Genomic DNA, 25685 nt, shown 5'->3' with positions numbered 1-25685 from the left:
CTTTTTTCGGGGCATTGTTTATTCAGGACCGTATCAGTGGCAACGACGACGACGACGGCGATTGTATAGGAAAGCGAGACGGCCGTGTGAATAGCGTTTCCGGTGGGACGTCGAGGTCCGGAGGGCTTCGCAGACTCGTGTTTCCGGTCCAGCGTCCGCTGTTCCTCCCCACTACCGGTCCGGATCTCTCCTCAACTCCCCTCGTCACCGACCAGAAACCACCCTCGAACGGGTAATACACACCAATGGATCTACTCGCCTCGTGGAACGACGTTCGCTAATTAAGATATCGATTTTTATTGTTAGCACTAAGTCAAGAGAATGCTTGGATTTTTACGCGGAAGTCATGTGAAAAAAAAGATAAAGTTTAATCAAACTTTTCCCAACTATAATTCACTATTTTTCGCAATTATGCAACTATTACAATAAAATATTGCAGAAAGGATATTTCAATTCTTTTGAGGATAATAAATTTTCAATTTTAGAAAATGGTGCATTCTACGCTATATGAATTCTTGTTGTGGTCGAAGAGAAAATCCTGAAGCATATGTTAGAGGGTGGATTCTCTGTGGAAAATCTCGTGAATGTTAGCGAGGGATCGTAAAGGATGACCAGTGGCTGTCACCTGATAAATATCTTTATGGTCGGGTAGTTCTCGAGTTTGTCCCCAAGCCGTATCCTAAATTCTCATCATCCTTCTTTTTTTCCGGTACAGGCAGACTGGGCAAGAGGTAAAAGCCCCGTGTAAAAACGAAATGAAGTGAAGGGCTTCTGTGGGTGGAGAAACAGGATCGGGTAATTATGAGGATTAATCTTAAGTCCCGTAAAGTCCACCACTTGTGGAGTCGGTTCCCCTTGTGTTGTACCCAGGTCACTTCTCTCTTTCTCTCTTCATACTCTCGTGGCAAAAGTGCTCATTTGGTTAAAGCACCAACGATATCTAACACCCTTTTGAGACGGCAGTCCTTTTCTTGTCAAATTGCAATTTCTTCAAAATGTTTCCAATTCATAATAAATATATATAGTATAATCATCTGGTTTTGAAATTTGTAAAACAAAATTTTTGCAGTTTTGTTAGATATTGTTTATACAATGCCAATAGCTTTGAATTTAAAAGTTGATTTTCTTGTACATTGAAAAAGATGATTTCTTTGGGATTTCTCCAAATCTATTTTTCGAGCCGATGAGCCGGCGATGAGCGTATGTAGAATGTTGAAGCTACAGGTGTCAGTGAGAGCAGTATTTTTCAACAGGGCTAGGAAGAGTATAAGGTATGAGTGAAAAGATACAGAGAAGAGAGAAAGAGAGCAAGGGAGCATTTTACCATGGAAAGGCAGCCGAGTGCCGGCACGCACGTTGAATCTGCTAAACGGTCTCGCTCGTGCGTGAAATGCCTCGATATCACAACGTTTTATTTCGACTCGTTCGCGCTTCTCTCATGCGCAATTCCACCTTCGTTCCCTTTTATCTTTCTCATATTGGCCAACTGCTTTATCAACTCGTCACAATCTCAAATTTCATTCACTTCCAACAAATTGATCGTTTCGTATATTTATGGCATTTCAAAATATTTAAAATGCATCTTGCTGTACAAGTACAATTGTCATGATTTAGAATATATTTAAGTTTTAACAAAAAAATAATTTTCAAAAATATAATTGTATATTCATTATTACTTTCTCATAAAGAAGAAACTATGACTTTTATAATGAAAAGATGAATTTGGCTCATGAAGAATCGATAAGTGGAGAGTCTGGAAGACTGATTTTAATTAATAATCAGCGGCTCGCAAAGATGATCACAATGGCGATACTTTCTCATGGAATAATCCTTAGAAGATTAATGAGCCGACTTAAAGGACGAGGGACAAAATGGAAGGGGTTGCACGATTCTCGAAGACGCACCTTGCGGTGGTTGTGGTATGGAGTTTCGCAATGTTGGCATTAACGCAATTATGAATTTGTCGCTTTGCTACTCGTAATACAAGATGTTACCACGCCCAGCATCCATTATCCAGCCACGTGTTATAATTCTCTCTCGAAAATTTGAGAAAATTACATTCAAACATGAAAGAGCATTTTATTATTCTTACCACGTGTTTAATATCACACATATTGATAATATTCGGTTTTATTTAGGCGGACATAAAACAAATCAATTTTTGCAGAATATATACCTATATTATTGATAGAAACTAGTTTGAACAAAATGAGCTTTACAGGAGAGTCATGAAACTGCAAAATATCGGATATGTACCAGTAGATATTGAAGGCCAATGCAGTAATAATTCTCTAATCCTTCACGCTAAAAAATTTATGAACAGTGACATAACAAAAGTACAATATTTATAGAATAAGGAAATCTATTTAATAGATTAATTATAACGTTTAACTATATGTAAAATAGTCACTATTTTCATTTTCTTAAGGAAATTGAATATCTCCATGATAGTTAAAATAAATACTGTTTCAGAGATACTGTATTTATATTCTATTCATAATATATATTTAGTATAGTTAAATCTCATAGAAAATTTTATTTTCTCTATTCTAGCGAAAATGGATTATCGCTAAGGCGATATTAACTATACTTATAACTATTTCAGAGATTATTTTCGCTAGTTTATACAAAGTTTTTTTAGCGTGTTTGACTAGACAAGTTTTATAACACGGAGAGAAATAGATGGCAAGTACTTATGATCTTAAGATGATAAAAAGTAGATGTTATCCGGTACCATCATTATGCTACTCGGTACTATCAAAGATGTTACAAAAAATATGGTTATGTTACCCACTATAATCAAGATGTTACTCCGTACAATATGGATAGTAACTGATAGAATCTAGATTGCTGTCCGTATATGTAAGATCAAATAAGGTACCTGGTCGTACTATCTAGATAGTACCCCGTACCATCTATTTCTCTCCGTGAAATTTCCAAAAACACTAAAAATATATAACTAATAATAAACTTTCACTTTCGCTTATAAACTCAATAATATATCCTAAAATTAAACATAATAGACAAACTTTTTGAAAAAGTTTGGATTTTATGGAAATAGGGGTCAACACTGGTCAACACAGATCAGTAGTCTACTAATAACTTATGCATGTTTAATGTGTGATACTCCATTAAGAAATAAAATTGTTATGAGTATTATTATCCAATGCTGCAAAAGGTCACCCTATTAACTACTGCTATCCAAAAAGGAACAAATTACGGAACATATGTACACATCAGAAAGGGTGGTAATATCATTAGTGGCACTAAAAGGGGTGACAGAAGGTAAATTTCGACACGAAAAACTCGCGTTACAACAATCGCATCATTAATATGCATAGAGTCATTACTAATATTTGTAATTTTCAGAAACTAGCTTAGTATTTATATATTTACACGCGTGGCATGAAAAGGTTGTTTGTCCCTTATTCTAAAAAATGGGTATAATGTAGGACAAGTCACCGCTTTGAAATATTGTGAATAATATCTCTTTTGAAGTTGCATTGATAAGGAGCAAGTTGTGACAAGAAGTTGGTAATGGTTAGGGGAATGCATGTGACACACCATGGGTTCACACACATGGCATGGCATCGTGCTGTGGCATAAGGATGGTGGAGCAAGAGGATCGTTGCGGTAAACCGCAGGCAACTGCTGGGAACCTCTTCGCGCGACAAACTCTTGCGACTAAAGCACCCAACCCTTCTCTTACCCCCCCCCCCCTCTCTCTCTCTTTCAGAGCGGTTATCTGGCGAACTTGCGCGGGAAAATCAATCGACCTAACGACCGACAGGTCAATGCGCACAAGGTTCTGGAATCTGAACCCAAACCAATACACCAGGGCACATCAGCTACCCGGTAAAAGGGGCACCTTTGCGTCCCCAGCCGCATGGTAGGTGGGGCTGCTGAGTGTCTAGTCAGCCCTTCATATACACTAAGAGCTGGACCCACGCAAACAACCCTGGAGAACCTTACATAACCTCCGCTAAGCACTAGAAAGCCCGGACTCATGAATATATTGAATATACCTATACCTTGGCCTATTATCGCTAACTAATAAGGGATCTAATTGAAACGTCGGCTTTTGTTTCCACCACTTCAGATTAGATAGAATTTTCAAATGGCACAAGTGCAACTGCAAAGTGCTGATATCAAACTTCAATAAACAATAAATTTTTGTTTCTTTTTCTATTTTTTTAATAAAAAATCTTTAAAAAAACAAAAACTTTCGTTGTAACCCTCATCAAGATGCTCTTGTTTGCAAAGTTCAAATGTTCCAAACAAAAAATTATTTTTAAAAATTCGTTAACGTTGATATATATACATATTTCATCCAATAGGTTGCGGACACACTAATAACCCCTCATATTTACTTTAAAACGGATAATATTCTTTGGCATAATCGTATTAGTTTTCAAAGTTATTACATTATTTAAATGATTTCTGGAAGATATTATAAACCCCAAGCCTTAACTTGATGACAGTATATTCGTCCCATTATAGCTCATCATTGATTTTATTCTAGACTGTTGTTAACTTATTTTCATCATAGAAGTGCGGTAATCAACATTACAATAGGAAATAAGAATTCATTAACTGTTGAGAAACTTATTCAAGAATATATAAGTTACGCTAGAGTAATTTACATAAGTTGTGACAACTATTTATTGAAAACTAATTGTAAATAAAATGAAAAAAGGAAGAATTATTTTTATAAATCGAACTCACCTTGTCTGCGTGCGTTGAGACCCACACCTCTTGATAAAGATGACTCCAAACTTTCCGAGTGAATAATTTGACGCGTTTTGCTCAAGTAAAGCTGTAACAAACAAAAAAGAAAAATTGAACGATTTTGATGAGATATAAAAAATAGTTTTTTAAAAAAAGTAAAATAAAATGTTTTTCACTTGAAAAAAGAAAGTTTCGGAGATTTGAAAATAGAATAGCTTGAAGATATAGCAACTAGGCTGGCGACGCTTGGCGGAGAGCTATCTCTCGACGTCGGAGTGGATAACGGGGCGAACGATTTATTCTAAACCTTTATCCAGGGCCCCTCGAAATTTATGAAAGAAGACGCCCGTTTAACCGACTCGCTCAGTCATCGCTCACCCCGGTGGCGAAGGCACCCTCTTCTTTCTCACTCTGATTCGCCTTTTAGATCCCTTTTCTCTTTGCGTAGTTTCTCTCTCGCTTCTGTTCCACAGAATCTTTCTCTATCTCGACGCGATCCTCTGGCTTCGTCGTCATCGTCTCCCTGTGCTCTCGCATGTCAGCCCTTTATTTTATACCGAGGCGAGACCGTCCGAGCCGGTGCAGGTATTAAAGGAGATGGTTCACCCTTGGTGCGTGCTCGGGCTACCAAAACTCCCCATCGGACGAGACACGACTCTCTTATCGTATAAAACACGGCATGAATCAATCGAAAAGAAAAAGTCTCCATGTATCTAATTTATCAAATAAATCATTTCAAATTTTACAATTAAAATTTTTTCATTCATTTTTATTATATTATTTTTCAGGTTATAATAATTTATAACTATTTGTGTCATTTCAAATTTTTTTTAAATAATTATATTTATATTTTTTTCAAATAAAACAGTAATATATTTACCTCTGTCTGCAAATGTAGTTAAAAAATTTATATTGGTTCCTTAAAAATGTTTTCTTTAAAAAAACTGGAATTTAATATGTCAATATTTTTAATTAGTTACAGATAAAAAAAAACTATATGGATTTGTACTTTCTATAAAAATGTAATTCTAAAATATAGATACACTGAGAAAAATATGCTATTGAATCAATAGCATTTCTGCCAAAGGTATAAAAATTATTGATTCAAAAGCATATGCTATAGAATTTATAAAATTTTTTACCAATTTTATAGCATATACTTTTGAATCAATAATTTTTATACCTTTGGCAGAAATGCTGTTGATTCAATAGCATATTTTTCTCAGTGTATCTATATTTTAGAATTACATTTTTATAGAAAGTACAAATCCATATAGTTTTTTTTTATCTGTAACTAATTAAAAATATTGACATATTTATATTTTTTCTTATAATTATTATTAACCTCAAAATTACTATCAAATAAACTAACCTAAAACTAAACAATAACTACGTATTATTTTTAATAATTACAAATGGAATGCAATTTATTTTATACTTACGCTGACAAAAGAATTAAGAAATTTCAATAAATGTAGTAGAAATTTTAGTAAATGTTTTATAATTTAGGAAAACGCGTTATAATGGAAATATTGATATAAAAAGTACAGTCAAACATATTTAAGTTTAATTCAATGATACATTTTTGTTGCGACTTGTGGAAGTTACTAATTTAGTGTACTTTTCATTTTATTATAATTAGGTATACTTTTTTCTAATTATTCGCCAAATAAGGTATAGTTACCTGATTTTATATATATCAACTTACCATTTTCACAATAAAGAAAATGAGAAACTTTTATTGTTTATTCAAATGACAAATGCGAAAAAATTTGCATGGTTTGTTTACATTTTCATGTCTGTTTGCATTTCATAACTTGGACATATATATTCTTTGGTTGATCAAGTACATCATTTTATTTGTATTATATGCGCTCCTTGAATAAAAATATATGTACAGCAAAATTTAATACACACTGAATAAACTTTACCTTAAAATGATCTTTCAGCGATAAGTACAGGAAAAAGAATTTTTTAGGTTAAGAATCATGTCAAAATCTTATTAACAAATAAATATAAAATAATCAGTGGAACATCTGAATTGTGACACTTTACAGGGAATAGTATCTTTTTTTGTACATGGCGGGGAAACTAGAATAAAGAAAAGCAGGGTGAAGCAGGTGTCAAAAATATAAAGATATGGCATATTTCGAACGTTCTACTTGAATTATAGTGGAAATTTACATGCACCTATTGTAAACTAACCTTGAAGTTTAAATCAAACATATAATTTTCATCAAAACAAATATATATTATTTTCAAATGAAAGTGATAGATATTTTCCATATATTAAAATATAACTTTTAAACTGTGTTAAATTAAACAAAATCGTTCAAAGACATCTCCATATTTCAATTAAGAATTGTTTTCTTATAACTGTAGTATGTAATTATTTACGAACTTTAATAGGGTCAGTTAGGGTAAATGGGGACAAAATCGCTATTTTTCACAAATTACGTAAGTTTCTTCCTTTAAAAGGTAATATTTGCGGGTTTATTTTTTTTAAGTTGTTATTTACATTCCCAGGATTAATTTTATGCAGCAGAAAAAAATTTAGATAAGCTTTAAACGCATGAAACTGACTGTCCCCACTTACCCCAAAATTTAGAAAATTTCATAAAATTTGGGGTAAATGGGGACAGCATAGTTTCTTTAAGTATATTACTGTATTAAGGGATGAAAAAACTTGAAAAAAAATTTGTAGAGATATATAATAGTTGAATCAATTGAAATTTTTTTATTTTTTTTTATTTCAGTATTTTGTCTCGCATTTGAAAAAAAAACAGACTTAAAAATCATACCAAATTTTTTTCTTATTCCTTATGACTCCCATAACAGAAATACACTTGAATTTTTGATTTTTGTTAATTTCGTTAATAATGAAAAGCTGTCCCCATTTACCCCAAATTGACAAAAATCAAAAATTCAAGTGAATTTCTGTTATAGGAGTCATAAGGAATAAGAAAAAAATTTGGTATGATTTTTAAGTCTGTTTTCTTTGAAATGCTCGACAAAATACCGAAACAGTTTGACTTTGATTTTCAAGTTTTTATGCATTTAGCGATAACTTTTTTTATCTTGATGCCAATTGTCAAGATAAAAGCTTAGCAATTCTCAAAACCTCTTGTAGGTGATCTGAGGTAAAAGTATTGTCGTTGAACTTAATTTTAAAACTGTAAATTAAGCTCCAAAACCTCTCGTCCCCTTTTACCCCAACTGACCCTACAATTTTTAGTAATTTTAATAATTTTATATTTTCTTATATATACTATTTGTCTCCACTTTTACACGTTTTCCCTAAATTGTATCATATTTATTAAATTATATTATGTTTAATTTTTAGAATAGTTTTTAAATTGAAAAATTGTTGTAATATTGTCAAGGACTAATTAAATAATTTAGAAAGAAATAATTTTATCAACAAACTTTTTAATTATTTTTTAACTAATGTGAATGTATTGAATGTACTTTCCAAACATAAATAAAAAGCGAAATTAAAATAAAAATAACGTTAAATTTGAAAAACTCAACTTAAAAATTTTTTAGGTAATTAATTATTTTTAAAGATTTGTAATTTTTAACATTTGCGGTTATTTTTATTAAATCTTCTCAAATATAAAATGTAAATTATAGTAAGAACACTTAATATAATAGTATACTGAACATTTTGTAAGTTTTACTATTTTTCGTGAATTGATAAAATTCAAGAACTTTTTTTGGAAAAAATATTAAATTAAATTTTTAATTTGCTTTACGATGGGTGATACCTTGCCTTCAAAATTTGTTTTTATTTTTGACAAATAATTAGACGTGTTACTAATGTAACTAATTAAATTTAATTTAACTAGTGGCCTGATGATGGTGTCAAACCAAGACACCGAAACGTTGCCACACAAGTGATTTGGTGTTTCATTTCTCACTTCCAATAATCGAAAAAACTCAATTTCTAATATTTAAGTCAATCAATTACGGTTTTAGTTGTTTTAACTACTTGAATGATAGTCAATACAACTAATTAAATTCAGTTGAGGACCTATTAAGTTACACAGAGTAGTTAAAAAGTAGTCAAATCTACTAAGCATTTTCTTGAGTGCAGTAGTCGCGAGTTAATTCCATAATTAAAATTCGGTATATTCCACGCACTTGAATAAACTGTGCCTTCATCACCATCAAATCTTGAATCATTGGATGAGTAAGGTGTTACTCGCAAGTTCTTAAATTCGTAGAACAACATAAAATCATGCATGACTAATAAAAAGCCGATGACAATTCTGAACAGATGAGAAGAATTTGAAGAATAGAAACCTCGTTTTGAAAAATTTAATAAAATTAAAAGTTATGTCTAAAAACAACACAGTCAAGTTCATAAATAAAAAAATTAGGAATGAATAAATGATCGTAAAGTTTGCTGAATTCAGTATAACAAGCTGGACTCGAAAGGAACGCTTGACGATTTATGGTCGAGAATATTGAAATGTAGAGTTTCATTAAAAATAGACGAATTCAGAGTAGAAAATCATGTTTGTGATTCGTATGGACAGAAGTCATAAAAACATCGGAAAATATCGTCGAAATCACCCAATCCCCCTTTGGATATAGGAGAAGGAAAATGTGAGTGTTTGAGAATCTATAAACCCCAGGCCATCGTGGTATATGCGTGCATAGGTAAAATTCTCGGAGAAATACACGGGGTCCAAGGCAGTGGAGGAGTACAGCATGTGTAAGGGTGAGGGTGGATGGCAAACCAGCCAGAAAGGCAGTCCAATTTCTCAAACCTGTCCAATCCGTGTCGTATGCAAAATCAATCACGCTCGCCCCGTCTCTTTCCTCTTCTCATGCCTTCGGGTCCTTCGATTCTCAAATCCGTCCGAAGCCACGGTCCGTAATCCAGAGAGCTACGAATGGAAACTTTCCATTCCTCCTGTCGCCGAAGTTTGTCATTTTTCCATTTCATTTGAATACACCTCAATGGAAAAGGTCACACGTATTTTATGAAAAATTCAGCCCTCAACATTTCGCAAGGATGTTCCTCGGAATTTCAAATAAGGTGTTCCTGCTGCCCCTTGCAATTTAACGACGAGCCAAACCCGATGAGAAAAGTAATTAATGCCCTCTCAAAGTGTTTCCCAACATTTATCGCGTCAACTTTTCGGCACTGTATCCACTTGGGGACAAGCTGGTCAAAGGGGTTCTCCCAATCCTTTTTATGTGGGCCACATCAGACTTGCTGATTTTTTTCTGCCATGGCGATCTCATGTCTGTCCAAAGCTGAAAGACGACAACGAAAAGAGGGCGAGAGAATGAAATGTTTAGCATACGCATTTTGTACATTGAAATCTCGACACGTCCGGCTAACTTTAAATTGAAATTCTCGCTGTTTTCAAACTTCCTCAAAGATGTCTTTTCCATTTTTTTCTAAATTGTGATTCCATCTCAAGATTAAATCAGAGACCAACACGAGAGTTATATTTTCAATTGTTTCCACAACCACATGACAATTCCAATTTTTAATTTCAATAGCTCATGAATCTAAAGATTGGATTTTTTCTATGTACGAGGAAGTTTTCATAAGATGTTACAAAACAGGTTCCCCTAATTTATAACTTGTAGAGGCAGAAGTGCAGTGCACCCGTTTCATTTTATCTAATAAGTAGCTAATGGCAGCGAGGAAGATACTGGAAGTGATTTAATACTGCGAAACGACGAAACATGTTTATGTGACTTCCGGTCCCGCCCTAGAAATCACATGTCAGACCACTTACAGCGTTATTTCGAGGGCGTCTTTCAACCCTCCATCCCTAAAAACAATAAAACCGCCCCAAAGAATTATCTGTGGCGTAAAGCACGCACGGATGATTTTTCCTCTTCTCCTATTTCTCGTTTTTTTCGTTATTTTATTGAGCTTCGCTCTTCTTCCTTCTCTCGGACAAGCCTACTTGACTTTCGCTGTTTTCTTCGACACCCTGTCGTTCAGACTACGTGAGGTATCATAAAACATTTATGACTTGTTTACACACCGCAAATGTAACAGTCGAGAGTTACGAGATGATCTCACGTTCCTCGAGAATGTGTAAACATAAAAATTTGCCCCAAAAAGATAAATTACCAAAGTCTCGCGATTGGAAAATTGCAATGGTCTGTTATTTGCGATTAAAAAATTGCGTGCACATCTAATTGATGTGACCTAACGATAGATTTTCTTGACTATAGTAAATTTTTATGATATCGTGATTATTCAATAAATCAGGGACCTATGCGTGGAGAAAAGAACGGCGCTCTTTCGACTAATCGAGGAGAGCATTTTTAATTAAATAATACTAATCCTGAAAGGAGTTCTCCCTAGCGTGGAAATCTCATCCTCGCCCTTTTCTCGCTCGACTGTCTATCTTGCTTTCCCACTTGCTCAACTGGGCTAGCGAATCGTCTCTCTTTTAGACTTCGAATTGTAATTAACATTTGGTTCTCCCATTAGTGTAATTAAAGTGCCATTCCATAATCTAGGAGGCGGAGAGGGGTACCTTATCTTTCAGACTTCAGTCCCGCTCAGGGGATGCTCCGAGGTCGTTTTCTCCTCTCGCGTCGTTTCCAACCCCCATCGCTTTCCGAATAACGCAGCGCCTGTAGTTTCCTTTGGCGATAACTCCTTTCGCGAAAGAGCTCCGACTAAAAAGAGACAGAAACTGAGTGAGAAGTTTGCGAGATGCAACCAAACGAGAAACAAAGGATTGAACGAGTTTTACTTCTTAGTAGCCAGTTGCGAAACTTGTCTTTCACCATCAACTTTTCAGTCGATTCTTATTCATTAACTTATTCAATTCAGTATCTATAAATAATTATCCTAATTGCGTCCGAACTGAATTTGTTTATTTAATTAATAATAATTTTCGTAAAAGAATAGAAAAAAGAGAGAAAATGAGCATAAACAAAATTAAAACGAAAAATGAATTGGAAATCTACCCTGAGAATGGAAATAAGATTACGCTGAAATAACGGAAAAGATTTCGCAAAAAGAACTGTGACTATACAATTTAACGCGGGGCAAGAGTCATGGGGGAAAAAAGACAGGAAGTCGAAATTAAAACAAAGAAGAAGAAAAAAGCGGGAGATAAAAACAGTATCATTGACATTTTCCGGTGGCTGAGTTAATAATGCGCACGGTACACAAACCCGAGGTCGATTTTGTCGCGGGTTGGTAGATCTACAATGTGCTGCCATAAAGAGGCGCGGATGTGTTTATTCGGGAATTTGCCTTTCCTCTTTTTTTTCCTTTAGATCTCTCGCCCATTCCATCCGTTCTCTACTGCCACCCTAAGTCGACTTTATCTTATTTTCGACGACGATCCCGCTTGAGAATTTATGCCCTCTCGGTTTGCAGAATGACAGAAAAAGAAAAGCAACGTTGGAGAAAAGAAGAGAGATATATAGTATGTATAATGGAGAATAAGAGAGAGAGAGAGAGAAGGAAAAATCACAACGCAATTATTGTCCATTCTGATCGAGAGCAGATTTTATCCTCTGGGACGGATTCTGATCTTGGTATTTGGTAAATGGATGTAGAGGCGAATTTTTCGAAAAAAGAAAATCAGAGAAGGGTTATGATCGTTAAGTGGCAGATTTCGTGACAAAGCGGCGAAAAGGTGGAAGAAATGGATGATACTAGAAGAATTTGGAATGGGTTGCTCGACGGGACACTAATGGCATTTTTATTATTTCTCTGACCCGAGTAAATGGGGATAGAACGGTCCATTGGTCGCTTGACAGGTTGGACAGCTTTCCTCCTTCCTCCATTCTTTTTCCCACATTTTTGTCTTGTTTTTTTCTCCTTTTGAACAATCAAATGATTCTTCCTGATACTTAAATCGGTTCTGTATCAAAAATTCACTAAAGGATTTATTTCTCTTTATTGCCATGTCCTGTTATTGATATATTTTTTTTGTATACCTGACTAAATGTTTAGAACTATTCGGGAATTATATTCACCCTCTGGCATGTAATTGAAAGATTGGCAAAATGTTATATTTTAACAATATTCGGGAGGATTTGGTCATGTTCTTCTTTAACATTTTTTTAATAACTAGGTGTGATCTTTTTCTCCTGCGTTACAGGAATGATAGACCATGAAATTGAAGATATATAAGATGGAAATGCAAGGATTGGAGGTAATCACCCGACAGACAATTACACACAGCCCTCGGTAAAGTCCAGTGTTGGGGTTCGCGGATCCCACAATGCTATGGACAGCAAAGGATTAAGAGACCAGTCAACATCCCAATCCCTTTGTTCTTTCGGTTTTCTTTTCGATCCCATGAAATTCCGCAATCCAAACACGTATAGGTTTCAGCCTTCCCTTGCCTTTTATTTGTTTTTACTTTCGAATTCCCTATTTCCCTCGACACAGAAATTAACAGATCAAAGGACAGCTATGCTCATTCAATTTCTTCCTTAATTTCAACATTTTTCGAATAAAAGGAATATCTCCTTTTCACCCAATTCTGTCTATCTTATTAAACAGTCTTTTCGCGAATTCTTTAATTAATTATTATTATTCAATAAGTACAAATTTTATTAAAATGCTTTATTGAGGAAGTTGAAAAATTTGTATATTTTGTGTGGCTGGTAGAGAGGGTTTTGATACTTAAGAGAGGTGGTGAAGCTAGGATTAGAGCCACAGTCAGCGAATCAAAGGCAGCTAGTGTAGAAGATGTGAAATTTCATCGGAAGCCATGAGATAGACAAGAGAATAAATGAGAGAGAACGAGCGAGAGGGATAGAGTCAGTCCGAGTTTGTGAGTTCCGAGCCAAGGGGATTGCCGTGTATTAAAGTACTTTTCGGTTCTCTCTCTCTCTCCCTGTCCTTTCCTGACAGTCACCCTCATTCTGCTCTCGTTTCCTGTAGTTGCCATTCGGACCGCGAGCAATAGTAAGCCTCGGCTAAGCCTACGCACGTATTTTCCTCATGATATTCTATAGCCGATGACAATTTTCACGTTCGCTTCAAAATAAGAGTTTTTCTACTGTTAGAAGTTGAAAAAAGCTACATTTTCAATCCAATTAAAAAAATGTTATCTTGTTGTGTAAAAAGAGTCTAAATATTGAAAATATAATATGGTAAAATATTCCAGCAGTGGTCATTTATTTAATGCCTCATGTTTTGTAAATTGTCGACATGAGATGAGTTTGTGTAAATGTTTAGAAAAGGGAGTTGAATGTGAGTTGTTCGGAAGCAGAAAAGAGAAATTTGAGGCAACGCAGTCGAATCACACAAGATGCTAATCCGTGAACCGTGGCCGGAGCCCATCCATTGGGGGCTCCTTTTGGTACCATTAGTCATTAGCGATTCTAAAAGCCGGGGGCGGAATATTACGACGGTGGCCAACGCCGGCTTTTACCATACTTCAGCTTTATACGAAGCTCATTCATCAAAGCACGAAGCCCAGTCGTGGCGGGTTATATACACACGATACGACCATCGTCGTGGCATGGGTTCTACACTGTAGTGGGTTACTTACCACTTACCAGTTCTGAGCCTCGAGCTTATTTCGTCCTCCATTCGCATAATAGCTATCTCCAAATATTACTTTGCCTCGACATGATTAGATTTATACTCACACAGCAAAAACCTCCCTCAACTTTTCAAAGGCTTGCAAATAGTTCCTTCAAGACATTTTCCAACTAGGTTTTCCCTTTGAATTTGCATTACTTCATTAGATGATAATTTATCATGTTAAATGTTTCTATTATACAGCATAGTTTCTCAATTTTATTCAATGAATGTCACTCGAAAAAATTATTCTCCTCTTTCGCTGTTCGACATTTTCCTCTGAAATACTTGAAATGTCGCTTATGTAATATTTTCCAGTGAAACGCCAATTTCCAGTAACTGAAAAGCTGCGATCTAGGCAATGGATGAAAGGGGACTAAATAGGAAGTAAATCTGTTTACCTCGGATAATAGAAGTAAATGAACGGTTCAATACGAAATGAAGCAGGCCAATATCGGCGAACCACCAAACTCAGAAGAGTCGCTCTAACCCAACCTTAGTTTTCTCCTTCAATTTTGCAGCTGATCCCAGTTCCTGGATTAAGTCCCATGGGAAACAGTCGAAAGTGGATAGCAGTCGAAGGATGAAGCCTACTCATTTATCCTTTTTATCGATCTACTGATCTTAACGAGTTGGTCCTTCTTGTCAAACTTCAGTTGCTCACGTTTTGTGTCTAGAAACTTTCTTCCAAGACTCCTTCAAACATTGGCTCTGCAGCTTTGAAAAACTTATTCATAGAAATCGTAAAACTTTTATAAGTATTTCTCTATTTACGTTTAGTTAATTAAAGAAAATAATACACAGATAGTATTTTAAAATAAAAATTAGGCGGGTGAAGAATAAAAGGCTTTAACGAGGTGTCTCTGGAAAATCTGAGGATTTCATGTTTCGTGTTGAGAAAAAGAGAAAGCGACTGGTACGTCAGGGGTTTTCTTCTGCAGAGGAAGGCAGAAGGGCGTAAACGGCGTAAAAGCGAACCCACCCCTTATCTACATATCAAAAAGGCAATCCAGGGAACTCGCTTATGTAAACGGCATGGGAGGCTGCTTGTACTGGCGATGAAAAGAATTTAGAAATCTGAGCGCTAATAAACCTGTTCTCGGTGCCCACGATGAGGGCTGACGAGCTATTCGGAAGGCTAAATCCCTTAAGCTACGGATTAATAGTGTGCCAAGAGAATTTTAAGTTCAGATTCTCTTCAAAAGATATCTGAATAATGCAAAAATTACGACTTCTTATTTTACTACGTTTTTTCCACGATTTTTTTTATTTCATTCCACGAGGAAATGTCATGAAATTAAAATTGAGTAATTTCCATTTTAAAAAACTGTTACTTGAAAAATTACTAGAATAATAATAACTATTAGTGTCCTATTGAAATAAGATTTTTATTAAAAGAGAGATTATCTCTTTGAGGTTTTTCATTTGAATAAATATTTCTTTTGAATTATAATTGCAGAAGTTGGTGGTCTAGGAAGACTTTTGACCCTTTATAACACTCGACGTTATACCCTCTACAAACCGATTCGAACATACATCAGCCGTAAGTACCCAAAGGCACTCATTAGCATTTAATACCAACGAAACTTTGATTTTCCGTGGTCGGTTCAACTCATATTCTCTGATTAGGATTTCCAGTTGCAACGATAATTGGAGCCTCAACTGGAATGTTAACTTGACTATTATTTTACTCTCGAAACTGCAAATTTAATCCATCCTTATGCATTTAATTATCTTTGATCCACATTTTCCAAAGGGTTAGTAAATAGTATGCAGTTGAATAATTTTTCTACAATCTACTATTGTTAAAAAAGATGTATTTGTCTACAACACTAGTAAAAAATTTAATTTAAAAAAATCACTATATAAGAACAAAAAATGTTTGCAAAAAGCAACAAGATGAATTAACCGGGCGTGCAAAATTGGTTTTTAATTGAAGAAGAGAACCCAATATGACTTTAATATCACGGAAAAGTATCTGACAAGTTCTCAGTTAATTACGCTATACTTTGACATAATTAGTGATGACTTTGTTTTAAACCCGCGGTTTTTACGCTTCACTATAGCTTATCTTTATACTGTTAGTAATATTGTGCTGTAAATTAATAACATACAAAAAGCAAAGAAGAATATATCTATTTTTGCAGTTATTCACTCTTTGAATTTAAAAGAATGATAAAAAAACATAGTCATTAAAACACAGAGAATAGAGTGTTTAAAACGTGATAGTTGTTGGATGATTCCCCTAACAAAAGTTGAAGTAGCTTGTCACATTTATCTCGCTGGTGTAAACGTGACTTCACGCAAGTCCGTTTCAAGCGGGCAATGGTTTTCGCGGTTTCTCTCTTGCCATGCTATCCCTTAAGTCTTTCGTCGCTCACAGCTTCTTTCTCTTTGTCTCTATTTCTCTCCCTCAACATACGACACCCCCAGAGCAACGTGGCTAATGTCTTTTCTGTGTTATACCTCTAGCATCCCCTGGCGGAGATGGCGGGAAAGGTCCTGGCACATTATCCTATTTCGCGTTGTTCTCTCAACGGTCCTGCGTCGAATTACGCGGACAGCGGATATCACAAAACCTCACTCTCTTTCTCTCTCACTCTCCCTCTCTCTCCTGCTTCTGTCTAAACTCTAAATCCTAAATGAAATTAAATAATTCGATTTCCCTACTCGTGAAACTTCTTTCAACTCGATTAACTCCTACATTTTTTTTCACGTCCAGACGTTCTTTTCAACTCTTGTGGCAATTTTAAATTATAATTTATATTGTTTTGAAAAATAATGAAAATCTAACGGAATTTATTTACACTTATAATTTTTTTAATTTATATATTTTGATGAAATATGTATTCAACAAGTATGAAAACTGTTTTATTTTTTATTTAAATTATTTCTTTTTTAAAAATTTACTTTCGAAGTCTGCTTCAAAATATCGATTTATTTTAACAATAATAAATTCATATTCACTACATAAACTATAAAATAATCCACACAGCAAAAACCTAGTCTAATTTTTGTTGCAAATTAAAATGAGCCAATGCTAAACAACATAGACAGTGGCGCCACCAACCTGGTCCATTTTTGTTGCACATCAAAATGAGCCGCCTACACGGCTCATTCTGAGTTCAGTTTTTTTCTGTGCAGAATAATATATAATTTTTATCAGAAAAATACTTTTATTTACTTTACAGTTAGGTATGACAAATTTTTCGTATAATCTTCCTCAAGATGATTCAAATTGTTATATGACCAAAAGCAAATAACAATATTTATTCTAAACTAGTTAGAGTAAACCTTGTTAGGTCTCTTTCATTAAGGAAAGAGCGGATGGAGGATCTAGAGAAGCTTTAGGTGTCCTTCGAATGTCCTACTACGCACTTAAGATGAACGCGGTACGGTAAGAACCTAGCAATTTGTTGGTATCAGGTGCACGGTGTATCTCAAGTTGTAAGCCCGGTTCCAGCGGACCGGCAATTAACTCTATTACCACCCAGTAATATCGTGCACGAGTTTCTAAAGTGAGTACACGCGACTCGTTAAGCTCCCTGGCTTTAGACTCAGCTCTTTGGGGAACCAAAGGCGAACGTTTCCTCAAAACCCACCAAATCGGTATCCAACTACTAAACTTGTCTGGTCAAGGTTTGTCTATATTTGCTATATAGAAAATCCCGTTACTTACGAAACTACTAGTTCCTTACTAAATACGGTGCTCCACTAAATAATGATGATATAAGAAATTGTGTTTACAATAACCTTAGGGAAATGTGAAAAAAAAACTTTTACAATAGAAATTTAAAGTGAGAATTAACGACACAAAGGCCAACAAGGTGAAATATTGGAACTTGGGAGAGTGACACGTGGCTAGAATCGAGTTTCAAGTTTTGAGCTGACACGCTGAAAATGGGGATGAAGATAAGGGTGAGTTGAGAATAGAAGCTGGTATATATCACAGATGATATTAGCGTTGCGGGATCGAGGGACGACCATCTCGCGATGTTAACGTATGAGCATACTCACTCCCAACTCGAGCATTACTCGGGAATGAGGTTCGATTCATATATTCATAGAGAAAGCCAGGAGAAGCCGAGTTGCTTGGGGGACGTATATGTGCCACGATTGCTATCGGCCGCGACCTCCTGCATACATCATGGCCGGAAGTGATGGAGCGGCCCCCAGTCGGGTCACCTCGGCCGGGAAAACCGCCACCCTGACTGATTGCCAATTCCCACGGTGCTCTCGTTATTTTCCACCTGTCCCTTAACTTGTTGATTTGACTTTGTCTTCTTCATTACAACCAATTTTTTATCTTACATCTTTATTCTCAAACATTTCTTTTTATTCTTGGAATATTTTCTCAGACTGGCAAGATAATCTTCTAAGGAAATAATCATTAAATCAAAGAAAAAATAAGTTGAGTAGACTCATTGTTTTCCAATAAATTCACAATAATTTGTATCACGAAACTAGTCTTAAAGTAATGTTAAACAAGTTCAGTTTGTAAATCATTTTTATTCTGTTATTACAAGTCCTCGAGTTAATTTCACACAGTTTTCAAGCGTAGGAACTAGTTTTTAAATTACTTAGGCAAAAGTCAAACAATGTATACAAGTGTACCTTACATTTTTAGATATAAAAGAAATGAACTAAACATTTGTAGAAAACAGTTCTATCTCAACTATCCAGAAAATTTGTATGCAGTTATGTCAGAGAAAGGAGAGAAAAATGAGTCCCCTAATTAAATTTATTATACTGAGAAAATAACTTCTATTATTGGAATGTAACCTGGCATTTAACACATGTTATATTAAAAATAAATTTTAATATGCAGTAAACTTTAGGTTACAATAAAAATGATAAATTAAAAACAAAAATTCTTCTTGATGGGAAAATCCATCCCAATTACAATTTTGTAAATTTTACAAATTTTACGTTAAAATTTTTAGTAATTCTTTCATTGACTCGCAATAGATTAAAGTGTGAATATATTATATTTACTTTAAGAATAAAAAAGAAAGTGGATAAATGCAGTCAAAACTTTTCAGATACCCGTAAGTCGAGATTATGGAGGGTTAGGTGGAACGTCAAATAAAATTAGAGGCAGTCTGAGAGGACATTTAGACGACTTCATGGGGTCAGGGACTGCTTGTTTGCATGTCCATTCTTCGTGTGCTCATCATTGGACCATCCTGTCCCGGTAGGTCGACCAAGAGGGACACCCTCCCTGGTCATTACTTGGATGGCAAACACACTTCGACCCTTGGTCAGTCCCTTGGTCTCCATCCACTACAAGCCCCTTCTGTATCGGCATGAGATTTGTATTTAAATGAGGATCCATTAATCTGCAAATTCTTGCAGCCGTGGCAGGATAACCGGATTCGAAAACTTTACTAGTTCACCGGACGTTGATCAGCATTCACTTGATTCACCGATCTTGATTTTTTAGCAACCAAAAAGCCTCTTCTTCACATAAAGTCAGTTGGATTTACAACATTTGTGTCTTTTATCGAGAACATTTATTTTAAATTAGAGAATATGAAAAGAATGTTGTAATAATAATAATAATAATGAAAGATTGATAGCAACGGTAAGAAGAATATTAAATTAATATTATCCTGTTTGAAATCTCGTTATGCTTGTTTCTCAATCACAACACGCGCGATGGAAATCTCATAATAGAGCACGCGCCTTAATAGAGGCTAATGAGCAGGAGAGAGCCCCGTTGGAATTTCTAGGATTACGCGTGTGTGGAAGGTTGCCGTTTTCATGAAGAGGTTAACCTTACTTAACCTCTAGAAAGGCAGTGAATGGAACGCGTGTTGATCACGAAATAGCGAATTGCAGGAAAACGACACTCATACCTTTACTGCGTATATGTAAAAGGGGTAGCCTATTTACAATCCCCTATACTTTGGTACCTTCATTAAAAAGAGAGAGAAAGTGATTTTGAGAGAGACAGAAAATGGTAGTAGAGAGATGACAAAGCTGCTCGTTAGGTTCTCCAAGGGTCCTCACGGCCAGATCCAAGGGTGAGAACGTGCTTAGACCTCGATCTATCCCTTCCTTGCTTATTATCTCTCTTTCACTCACTCTTTGCTCTATTTCTTCGTCTTTCTTTCTCACTTGACCACCCTTTACGCTACCGCTCCGATGGTCACTCTCGAATCTCCGAAAAGATGGTCCAAACGCCAAATATCTCAAGAGGACTTATCACTCTCGAGAAGAGTGTTTAGAGTCCTTGGCAAATGTTTGTTTAAAAACGAAAATTAGATTTCAATTAAGAATTGTTGAAATTAATAAATTTTTAAATTATTTTTAGAAAAGAATCAATAGAAGAGAATTCATAAAAGAATGATCTAGGGTTTCTATTCAGAAGGAGATTTTCCAATCTAGTTCGCATAGGTTCGATCAGATGGCAGAACTTTGTCTATGTAGCTGGCAATAAACTTGAAGGTAAAGAATCCTTAAAATCTGTGCTGTTCTATATTGGCGCGGGATTTGTAGCGGGAATACGAAGTTTGAAGAGCCTCGCCTCACAAAAAGGGAGCGCTAGAACGACGCAGAATCAAATCAAAGTTGGTAGAGCCTCGAATCCTTGGTACAGAGGGAGAGAAGACAGGAAGGAAAAGAAAGGAAGAATGGCTGGCTGGCTGTTCTCGCCGATCAAATTTCCAGAATGGCTTGAGCTCCATTAAACAAGTCCTGCTCCTCCTGCCTGCTGGCCCAGACAAACTTGACTCGAATACCTTCAATGCTCAACGCATTCTTTTTCTTCTCTTTACATCACCGACCTCAAACTGATCCCTGATATTAAATTTCGATTACCACTATTCTCGGTTTGTTTAGTAGCTATTCCTTTTTTTTCTCCATGAAGGTAAACGAGACTAATTGAAAAAGACATTTTTAAACATCTCACTATTTTCTGTTATCTCACTCAAATAATTAATTATTTTATTGATTATTTGGAGAATTATTGGATATGTCTATGCGAAAGTCAGTGGTATCGTGTTGGAAAGTTTGTGGATGCACATCTGAGAAAAGGAAGGGGAACTTTGTTCCTTTATGGTGGTATTCGATAACCGGTGTAGCCTAACCTCCAAGTTTGTGTACTCACATTACCGACTCTCTTGACTATCGACAGTTCGTCGTCTACTTTGCCTCCATATTTCCTTGGTCTAATATCCGCATTGTCTCGACTCATCTCTTCTCGTCTGAGTCTCGCGTCGTGTCTAAACTCTCCCTCCAGTCCTTCGGCATGCTCATGCTGTGCCTTGACGAGGTTTTCGCCTTAGGATAAGGCTATCAAGCACACGTTGCGCCTCTCGGATGTGTACATGAGTCTGCTGGGATCGGGACCGACTACTATCTTGTTCACAGCATCCTGAGAGAGAAGCTACACAACATACTTCACCCTCTGCTTCTCTTGTCAAGATTCTTTTAAACTTTGATTGATCACTCTCTCTTTCTCTATTAAGACTACATTTTAATAACTAACAGTATCAAAATTTTAGCGTGCACTACGAAAATCAAACTAGAAAAATCTCTAATTAATATTTGCATATCTTATGCAATCTTATGTTATAAAAAAATATAATTTTTTCTAAAATTTGTTCATATATTATGCGAATTTTACAAATAACTGAAAATGCTATGCTCAATCGCTATGATAAATTATTTTTTTTTTTCCTTAATTATATGATTTCAATTTTTTATATTTGACATTTAAAAAAAATGAAGTAGAATGAATAACCAAATACTTCTGGTATTACTTAACGGTATAATATGAAATTTATTATTCAACACCCTTTGTAGAGTCGTTTTTCTGCTACAAAGCATGTGTAGTCTTTTTGTCATTACATACATCGTCTTGTAAAGACGATATCACGTTAGAGGAGGGTTGAAAGATGAGCAGGAAGGAGTTTGGCAAGAGTTTATCGTATAAGGGAACCGTTAGGGGTAAAGGGTGATCGCGAGCATTAGAAGAGAGACGCCTAGCGGGACAATCTCATCTAGATCCCGTCGTACATCGTACCACCCGAGGCCCTACATCGTAGTACCTCGTCCTTCGACAGGACCCTCTTTTCTCCTCTCTTACGTCCTAGTCAGTACATCGGGTCTTGCAACCCTCGACGTGGCAAATTGAGCACACTCACCCCTCAAGCTCTAGGACCTAGTGGCGTTACGAACGATATATGTGGACCATTCGACAGACAAACGGCCTGCTCCCTTCCTCGCGCACGATCCTTTCATCTCGTTTTTTAGCTTGCTTACGTTGCCTTTCCTTCTTCTTTTCAACTGGGGTCGGATATATACAACCTAATCACTTAACAATACTTCAAATACTGATAATTCCGTTTTCGATACGTCAAAAATTCCTCTATTATTTTTACAGAAAGTCGGTAAACAAATTTTTATAATGAATTAAGTAAACCTATTTTAACTTAACTAGAAAATTATTTCTATAATTATTACTTTTGGTTGTGTTTATTAAAAAATAAAATAAAATTTTACTTACAAATATATTTAAATGATGATTTTCAAGAAATAAATATCCAACGAAATAATTGGTAGAGAAGGTGTGAAAAGAAGAAAATGCGATAAAAGAGAAGTTTAAAAAAAGGGAAGTATTCTGGAGGCTTTTCATAAATATTGAATGACATCTAGGGTGCATCGAGACTGCTGGTCTGGCTTGCTGAATCGGGCTCATCGCACCACCATGGTGGTTTTCGCTCGAGTCTAATAAAGGGTTAATTAATACGGTTTAAACCATGCTGCGGAAAAGGAGGAAGAAACTCGACAGTAGGGAGCGTCCAAAATCTACTTCTAATGAAAAGGAAGTATAACCCATTGTTCCTCACATCTAAGAATCGTATTACAAGTAAGAGAAAAATCAAAATTTCTGAAATATTGTTAGGTGAATTTTATAATAATAATAATAATTTATTATTATTATATCCACGTGTGTGGATATTATTTTGTTTCCTCACGGAGAGAAATAGATGGTACGGGGTACTATCTATATAGTACCAGGTACCATATTTGATCTTACATATACGGACAGCAATCTAGATTCTGTCAGTTACTATCCAAATTGTACGGAGTAACATCTGTATTTGTAGTGGGTAACATAACCATACTTTTTGTAACATCTTTGATAGTACCGGATAACATTTACTTTTTACCATCTTAAGATCATAAGTTCTTACCATCTATTTCTCTCCGTGCATCCCTTTGTAAATAAATCACTGAGTATATAAAAATAATGAAATAATTATATCACTTCATTTAGGAAAGTTGATTTTCCATTTTTCGTTGAATTTTAAACCTCCCAACAAATATTTTTTTTATCCTTAAATAAATTACAAATACAAAGTTAGTTTTCCTCTTCATTGGGGATCTTTTCAAAGTTCATATCAGCAATTGACAAACATTGAAGCAAAATAATGAGCGAAAGCCACTTTTTTACGAGTGACGTTGGTCGGAAGTCGAAAAGCGCAGGGAAGACTCGTGGAGAAAATCACACACGATGGTGGGAAAGTGCAACGAGTTGGTGAGAGACGCAGAGCGCGTAATTATCTTAGCATGGTGAATGGCGAGAGCAGGAGACGGCGTTGCAGGGTGAATACTCGACGCGCTCTGTAAATCTGGACTCGTGTGATGGCGTAGACACGTCGTTGGGAGAGAAAGAGAGAGAGAGAGCAAGCGGGATACTCCTCCTCGGTAAACCCAATTTATTTCGTTCCGGGAACAGGGAGGTGAGAGCGAAGCGAGAAAGCCCTTTCGGGGCGCCAAACGGTGATGCCACCGGCGACTTGTGAACCACTTGTCGCTGTTACAGCCCCATAAATTCCCCGTGTCTTCCCGACCCACCAACGAGGTATCTTTCACTCTGTCCTTTCAGACTCGTGTTTAGATGCCTACTTACTCACCGTCCTGCTTTTCTATCTAATCGAAATCAGAATTTCACGATAATAAATCTGGCACTCTCCACATACAGTAAATGTAAACAGCTATCACAAAAATCAAAAGCCCTGAATTATCATTTCATTACCGTTTAATATTCTCCAATTATCTTGTCATTCTTCTGTGCATTCCATTATGCTTGTTTTTGGAGTATCATGCAAATGCATATGACAGGGTTGTAGAGAGTGGAAGGCGCACTTTCCTTGGATCGATCTCGTCGCTATCTTCTCGCCACCCTGCGGCTTTTCTCGTCCGCCATGCGGGCCACCCAAGAGCCAACGGGTTGAACTGTGAGAACGATGGACCATGAGAGGGCGGGGGAAGTGAAATGGTAGTGAGGATGTTGAAGGAGGAGAAGCTAGCGGTAGGCTTCCTGCATCCGACGTCTCGTCGGGAAACGTAACGTAACGAGATGAAGTCAGTGGTGTATGACGTCACGCTGGTGGGCGTCCTCGTCGCGCTGGCTGGCTTCCCAGCGACTGTTTCCGTGGAACGGAGGCCGTCAACAAAGGGATGCCACCCACTACTAGAAACAGAAAACCCATATCGCAGGGTGCACACAGACCACTGGATCCGGTCATGCCAGGTCCCAACAACTCTGAATAAACACCTTTCACTGGACACCGACCTAATCAAACACGATTAAAAAAAGTGACTTTAAGAAACAATAAACTAAAAGTTTCAAAACCATCGTCTGTTTCAGAAAGTGTAAAACTAGTTGAACATGACTTTAGTGAAAATAATGATTTTACGAAAGCTTCTACATTATTTTCAATATGGGTCGCAAATGTCTTCCGAGGTCGTTGAACCTGTCGACGTCAACTTGCATACAACAGGAAACGGACCTCAGAAACACCAGGAAGCGGACTACATTGGTGCTATCTCTCAGGATTCACAAAACGCGTCAGAATCAGGGTCTTGATGGTACGAGGGAAAGAACGTAGGGGTCTATGCCAGAGAGAGAAAGAGGAGCCATACACACACATATATATATATATAGGTATATATATGATGGCGCCCACTGAAAACCGTACTTTGAAAACTTTGAACATTAAGAGAAAGGGTAGCTTTCTCTACTGCCAAGGACGTATTGTAAAGGCTTCAGCAGAAGATAAAGATGAGGTATTTAAACTTGCCCATTTCACAGATTTATTTAAAAACGAAAATCATTTAATTTTTTTCAAGTCCTCCTTTTCAGTTCGAATTTAATTTATTGAATGTCCCACGAATCCGAAAGGTTAAATTATAATACCGAGTTTTTAAAAAGTAAAGTTAGAAACTTGATTAAAGCAAAATGATTTCTGACTCTACTTGGCAGAAGATGGTTGAAACGCTAATGAAGGGCAAGCAAGTGGTAGGAGAGTCAACGACGCAAGCAAAGGCCAACAGGTCGCCATTAGAGCGTACTGTTCCGAACTACTAATAGCCAATTCATCCGCCATAGTCAACTTCGTCT

General features: G+C 36.1%; 1 protein-coding gene across 3 annotated transcripts in view; it reads right to left on the bottom strand.

Annotated features, from left to right (window-relative positions):
• Window positions 1-25685, bottom strand: part of LOC127290435 (trithorax group protein osa) — a 310977-nt gene that overhangs the window by 139519 nt on the left and 145773 nt on the right. For all 3 annotated transcript variants that reach the window (XM_051318983.1, XM_051318984.1, XM_051318985.1), the window contains exon 4: window positions 4726-4816. In XM_051318983.1, the coding sequence (XP_051174940.1) occupies window positions 4726-4816 (91 nt within the window). The remainder of the gene's footprint in view (window positions 1-4725; window positions 4817-25685) is intronic.

This window comes from Leptopilina boulardi, unplaced genomic scaffold, assembly GCF_019393585.1.
Source record: "Leptopilina boulardi isolate dan_hultmark-lab unplaced genomic scaffold, ZJU_Lbou_2.1 LbouV2_64, whole genome shotgun sequence".
NCBI lineage: Eukaryota > Metazoa > Arthropoda > Insecta > Hymenoptera > Figitidae > Leptopilina > Leptopilina boulardi.
This window is presented reverse-complemented; position numbering and strand designations above follow the sequence as displayed.